Source organism: Silene latifolia, chromosome 1, assembly GCF_048544455.1.
Source record: "Silene latifolia isolate original U9 population chromosome 1, ASM4854445v1, whole genome shotgun sequence".
Classification (NCBI taxonomy): domain Eukaryota; kingdom Viridiplantae; phylum Streptophyta; class Magnoliopsida; order Caryophyllales; family Caryophyllaceae; genus Silene; species Silene latifolia.
In genome coordinates, this window is record NC_133526.1 from 128,670,015 (window position 1) to 128,677,054 (window position 7,040).

At 40.6% G+C, this 7,040-nt stretch overlaps 1 protein-coding gene across 1 annotated transcript; it reads right to left on the reverse strand.

The window, feature by feature from the left end:
• Positions 1 to 315: 315 nt before the first annotated feature.
• Positions 316 to 5,491, reverse strand: LOC141655601 (uncharacterized). Its single transcript, XM_074462672.1, has 4 exons — positions 5,406 to 5,491; positions 3,179 to 4,736; positions 2,828 to 3,096; positions 316 to 2,260 (listed from the first exon to the last, which is right to left on the reverse strand). Exons 1-4 carry the CDS (start codon positions 5,489 to 5,491, stop codon positions 316 to 318), a joined length of 3,858 nt encoding a protein of 1,285 aa, XP_074318773.1.
• Between the last annotated feature and the right edge of the window lie 1,549 nt (positions 5,492 to 7,040).

The following is a 7,040-nucleotide window of genomic DNA, read 5'->3' on the forward strand; positions in this document are numbered from 1 at the left end:
TTAGAATCGCGTCCTAATCAAAACCAGTTTTGTTTCTAAGCAAGAAACGATTTTGTAAACACAAGTTTTTCTGAAATTTCTTAGATGATTTTATTCAAGCAAATGAAGGCATTATATAGCCCCATTGTGCCGTGCAAGCCTAGCAAAGTGAAGAGTTTATCATTTACTCTTCACTTAATTACAATCATTAAACTCCTAATACAATGAACTTAGACAACCATAAATTAGACTAACATTTTATTGTAAAACATAATCTGAAATGTAACACTAAAAACGTGAATTGGTCCGTCCTCCTTGGATTGCGTGCCATCCCCATCAGCTCTTAAATTCTACACTTAGCAAATTAACAAGAGAAGGAAAATTGTAGCTTAAAGGCTGAAACTTACGGACCAACATCAGACCCTCCTCTTGAGTGTTCATAACCAACTCGTCCAGCCCATCAACTAACTCCGAGACATTAGCTTGGTCCTTAGCTTGGTTCGCATCATCCCCTCCCCCTTGAAAAGGAATTGACCTCAATTCAGCTAGGCCATCATCATCCAAATAAGGAGAGAGATCACCAACATTAAAAGTGGCGTGAACACCATAATCACCGGGAAGTTCAACCTTGTAAGCATTGTTGTTCACTCGACCCACAATCTTGTAAGGACCTTCCGCTCTAGGCATGAGTTTATTCTTTCGTTTGCTAGGAAAACGCTCCTTTCTCAAGTGCACCCAAACCAAGTCTCCAACCTCAAACACCCTTGGCTTCTTACTCTTGCTTGACTTGCGTTTATAGGCTGCATTCACGGCTTCAATTCTTGCACGTACTTGCTCATGGAGTCTCAACATTGCTTTCAACTTGGACTCGGCATCCTTATGCACCAACTCATCTTTAGGCAACGGAATTAAATCCAAAGGAAGATAAGGATTAATACCGTATACAATTTCAAACGGTGAATGACCCGTAGCATGAGTAGGCGACCTGTTATAAGCAAATTCGGCATGAGAAAGCTTGAGATCCCAATTCTTTTGTGTCTTGCTTACAAGCCCACACAACAAAGTTCCCAAAGTACGATTGGTGACCTCGGTTTGCCCATCCGTTTGAGGATGGTGAGAGGTACTAAACAGCAACTTTGTACCCACTTTCCTCCATAATGTATTCCAAAAGTAGCTCAAGAATTTAGAATGCCGATCCGACACAACAGTCTTTGGAATGCCATGCAACCTCACAATTTCTCGATAGTATAAATCAGCCACATTAGAAGCATCATCGGTTTTATGGCAAGCAACAAAATGAGCTATCTTGGAAAAACGATCAACCACCACCATGATAGCATCCTTACCACGTTGAGTGCATGGCAAAGCAACAATGAAATCCATTGAAACATCATCCCACGGCCTGACCGGAATTGGCAAAGGAGTATACTCGCCCGGTTTGAACTTGCTCTTCGATACTTGACAAGTAACACACTTACCCACGACATTATGAACATCTTTTTGCAATCGTGGCCATAAGAAATGTTCTTGCAAAATCTCCACGGTTTTTGCCACTCCGAAATGGCCAGCCAATCCTCCACCGTGAGCCTCCCTTACAAGTAGTTCCCGAATAGGATGCTTAGGAACACAAAGTCGATTTCCTTTAAAAAGAAAACCGTCTTGGATCAAATACTCTCCCTTAGCTCCTGATTTGCACTCAAGATATATTGCACCAAAATCTCCATCTTCAACATAGTAATCTTTCAAAGTTTCAAATCCCAAGAGGCGAACATCAAGCGTGGACAGCAAAGTATATCGACGAGATAAAGCATCGGCTACAACATTACTCTTCCCATCTTTGTATTTGGATGAAAAGTGAAATGATTGTAAGAATTCAACCCATTTTGCATGCCTATGATTCAACTTCTGCGGCCCATTAATATACTTCAAAGATTCATGATCGGAATGCAATATAAAATGGTTAGGACGGAGATAGTGACTCCAATGATCAAGAGCCCGGACAATAGCATAAAATTCTTTATCATAAGTGCAATAATTCAATCGAGTTCCACCCAACTTCTCTGAAAAATAGGCTATAGGTCTTTTCCCTTGAATCAAAACAGCACCTATACCTACGCCACTAGCATCGCACTCAACTTCGAATGGTTGAGAAAAATCAGGTAACGCCAAGATAGGAGCGGTACACAACCGTTCCTTAATCAATTCAAAAGCTTGTTTAGCAGCCACACCCCGTTCAAACCCGCCCTTCTTCAAACACTCCGTAATAGGGCTGGTTATGGTGCTAAAATTACGAATGAACCGTCGATAAAAAGAAGCAAGCCCATGGAAAGATCGTACCTCACTAACTGTTTTAGGCTCCGGCCATGATCGGATTGCTTCGATTTTTGATTGATCAACCGAGACACCATCCTTGGACACCACGTATCCCAAGAACACCACGCTCTCCACAAGAAAAGAGCACTTCTATCGCTTCCCATAAAGTTTCTGATTTCGCAAGGTTTCAAACACTTGCCTCAAATGTTCAAAATGCTCATCAATACTCCTGCTATACACCAAAATATCGTCAAGATAAACTACAACAAATCGGCCCAAAAAGGATTTAAGTACCTCATTCATCAATCTCATGAAGGTACTTGGAGCATTGGTAAGACCGAATGGCATGACGGTCCATTCATACAATCCATGCTTCGTTTTAAAAGCCGTCTTCCATTCATCACCCTCACGCATCCGAATCTGATGGTAACCACTTCTAAGGTCGATTTTTGAAGATAACCGAACCATGAAGCTCGTCAAGCATATCATCAAGTCTCGGTATTGGGAAGCGATATTTGATGGTTATGTTGTTTACAGCCCGGCTATCAACACACATACGCCATGAACCACCTTCTTTGGTACGAGCAACACCGGAACAGCACACGGACTCATACTCTCACGCACATAGCCCCTCTCCATTAATTCATCAATTTGCCTTTGGAGTTCTTTTGTTTCTTCCGGATTACATCGATAAGCAGCCTTATTTGGAAGGGTTGAGCCCGGAATAAGATCAATTTGATGTTCAATGCCTCGAAGAGGAGGCAATCCAAATGGGTAATTCATCGGGAAACACATCCCCAAACTCTTCAAGCAACTCGTCAATTGGGTTATGTTCCTGCAAAACAACATTAGCACTCGAATTTTCTTTAGCAACAAGCAAATAAACTTGTTCTCCATCATCAATGGCATGCTCCACATCCCGCTCTCCAATCAACATAGCAGCATGGGCTTTTGCTTTCGGTTTTGAACCCAAAGCACGGACAGCTTGTGGCGACATTGGTTTAAGCACAATTCGTTTCCCCTTGTCCTTCAACTCATACTCATTACTCCTCCCTCTATGCAATACATCCCGGTCATATTGCCATGGTCGACCCAACAAAATATGACAAGCATCCATGGGAATAACGTCACACAACACCTCATCGACATAGGAACCCATAACCAAACCAACCCGGGCCTGTTTTGTCACCTTAACGCTACTACCATCATCTAGCCAATGTAATGCATATGGGTGTGGATGTTTAGTAGTCACAAGACCCAATTTTGACACCATTTCAGTGGAGGCCGCGTTGGTACAACTACCCCCATCGATAATTAGACTACACCACTTATCATTTACCCGACACTTGGTATGAAATAATTGATTTCTTTGTTCCGAATCAGTAGGTAAAGTCTTTACTTGCAAGGTTCGCAAAACCAGATTAGTGTCGTAAATTGGTGCCTCATAGTCCTCTACTAACTCGTCCTCTTCCTCACCTTCATTGAAATTAAACAGTTCACCCAACTGTTCTTCCTCGGCCAACAACTCGTCCCTACATTCTACCGCCTCTCTCAAGGTCACGACTCTTTTGTTTGGACACGTACTTTGGTAATGACTGAAACCTTGACATTTGAAACAACGAACTTTGGACAGATTAGTTTCTTTGGCCGTGGTCCTAGGGGTAGCATTTGAAGATGCCGTGGCTTTGCTAGGACTCACAAATGAGCTACTAGGTGTTTCGGTTTTGGGGTTTGTTTCAGTTTTGGTCCATGATTTGTTCTTTCCCGAATCTGAACTCGACCCTCCCCCATATTTAGACTTCCCTTGTGACTCCACTTTCAAACAAAGACCACAAAGAGTATCAAAATCAGAATATGGGTATAACTCAATGGAACTAGCAATATTATAATTCAATCCACGCAAAAATCTCGACATTTTCTGTTCTTCTACTTCCTCTAATTCACCCATCAAACATAAGTTTTCAAATTCATCAATATATTCACTAACACTTAATCTTCCTTGTCTCAAATCAGCAATCTTACGATATGTAGCTAACCTATGGGTCGTTGGCACATACCTTTTACGAAGTTTACGTTTCAGAGACTCCCAAGAATCAATCTTTTCTTTCCCCGCGCGCACCCTCTTGGCCTTCAATCCTTCAAACCAAAGAGATGCTCCCTTGCTTAACTTCAGAATTGCATATTTGCATCTTTTCTCATCATCCAATTCCTTGAAATCAAACATACGATCTATCTTCCGTTCCCACTCCAAATAGGCATCGGGATCAGCCCCTCCAACGAACTCAGGTAGTTCGTTCACCTTGAATGGTTCAGCCACCCTTTCAAAACGCCTTGGTTGCCACCTATCATCCCTTTCTTGCACGTTTTTCAAGGCCTCACGAAGTTGCTGCAAAAAGTTAGGATTATCAAAATCCATCGATAAATAAGGATCAAGAGCCGAAGCTCTGATACCACAAATGATAAGAATTGAGCAGCGGAATTAAGGACGTTTTGGACAGTGCTGAGGACTGTTCGTACTAGGTACGCGCAGACCTGAAACTGATCAATTTAAAGAACAAAAGATAAAAATTAACGGACTGTTTTTGGCGAACCGAACGTACTAGGTACGACCAGTTCTGGATTTTGTATATAAGGGATAGTGTTTTGAACAAGTAAGACCTATTACTTGATCAAAGTGAGTGAGACCAAGACCTATTGATCAACAACTCGAGAATTTTAATTAGAATCGCGTCCTAATCAAAACCAGTTTTGTTTCTAAGCAAGAAACGATTTTGTAAACACAAGTTTTTCTGAAATTTCTTAGATGATTTTATTCAAGCAAATGAAGGCATTATATAGCCCCATTGAGCCATGCAAGCCTAGCAAAGTGAAGAGTTTATCATTTACTCTTCACTTAATTACAATCATTAAACTCCTAATACAATGAACTTAGACAACCATAAATTAGACTAACATTTTATTGTAAAACATAATCTGAAATGTAACACTAAAAACGTGAATTGGTCCGTCCTCCTTGGATTGTGTGCCATCCCCATCAGCTCTTAAATTCCACACTTAGCAAATTAACAAGAGAAGGAAAATTGTAGCTTAAAGGCTGAAACTTACGGACCAACATCAGACCCTCCTCTTGAGTGTTCATAACCAACTCGTCCAGCCCATCAACTAACTCCGAGACATTAGCTTGGTTCGCATCAGTCATGTTGTAATATATTCGGCTTCTGCTGTTGAAAGGGCAACTGAATTCTGCTTCTTTGAACCCCAAGTAATAATGCGGGGTCCAACAAATGTGGCAACACCTGACGTACTTTCCCTGTCTAAGGAGCATCCTGCGTAATCGGCATCTGAATATCCGACAAGATCGAAATGGCATTCCATAGGATACCATAGATATAGTTTGGACGTCCCAATAAGATATCGTAGGATTCTTTTTACGGCCGTCATATGCGATTCTTTGGGAGATGATTGATATCTCGCACAAACGCATACATTAAACATGATATCCGGTCTACTTGCAGTTAAATATAGCAATAACCCAATCATTCCTCGGTAAGTTGTTTCATCAACAGACTTACCGTCTTCAACTAAAGTCAATTTCTTGTCTGCGACCATTGGAGTAGACATAGCATGGGAATTTTCTATTCCGAACTTTCTAATTAACTCCTTAATATATCTCTGTTGATGAATTTTGATGCCTGATACGTGCATATTGTATAGTCTTTTTAGCCTATTTCAGCACGTATTTCAATGCATTTTTGTACTGTTTATATAGTATTATGCCCCGAATTGGCTACTTTGGTTCGTTTTGTCCGTTTTGTAGAAATGAACGCAAAAGTAGTGGAATCCCACCACTTTTCGTCCTTTTTGCATGCATTTTGAGGAGACGGGATTTTCTAGAGTGAGATACTGCATTGGAATGTGTGAAAGCACGGTTTACGAGGCAGTCGGAGACGAGATTGGGCTGATTTGAAGGAAGAAGACTCAATCGAGTAGTTTTACCACTTGATCGAGTGGTTTTTATGGTCTCAGTTGATCGATCGAGTAATTATTTACTCGATCCAGAAGTGCTGAAAGAGAGTTACTCGATCGAGTAACTATTCTACTCGATCGAGTAGATTATCCTGAGTTTTGGTCGATCGAGTGGATTTATTCTACTCGATCGAGTGATTTAGCCTGGCGTGGGCTTTAATTAGCCCGTGAGTGTGTTTTAGTTGTTGGACTTAGTTTGTTTTCTATTTAAACTTGCGTTAACTAGGTCATTAATTATCTTTTATCTATCATTCTAGTTTTCACAGTAAACAGATTACGTTGCTTTTCCTTCTCTACTGTAACTTTATTTCTCGGATTATTTCGCTCGAATTCGATTGTTCGTTACGCTGGATTCGCACGATTGTAATCTCTTTCTCCTTTCTTAATAATAATCTCCATTTCGATTGCTTTAATTACTTGTTTTGTTTCATTTACTTTCAGCCCTAATCTACTTTTATGCAATTTAATTATCGTTTTCATATGTTGAATGCTGGTTATTTATCTGTTGTTAGGTTAGATGATATTAATAGCAATATGAGTAGCTAAACTTCTTTCATGTTGGGATTAGGGGATCTACGGTAGAAATGTGACTGATCGGAGCCATTTGGTGTTCACAATTAAGCATATGTGGTCGTTGGTCAATGGTCGATACAAAACACAATTTATACTTCACAAACAACTCTACAATTAGTAAAGAGGCAAGTAAAGGTCGGATCCCAAGG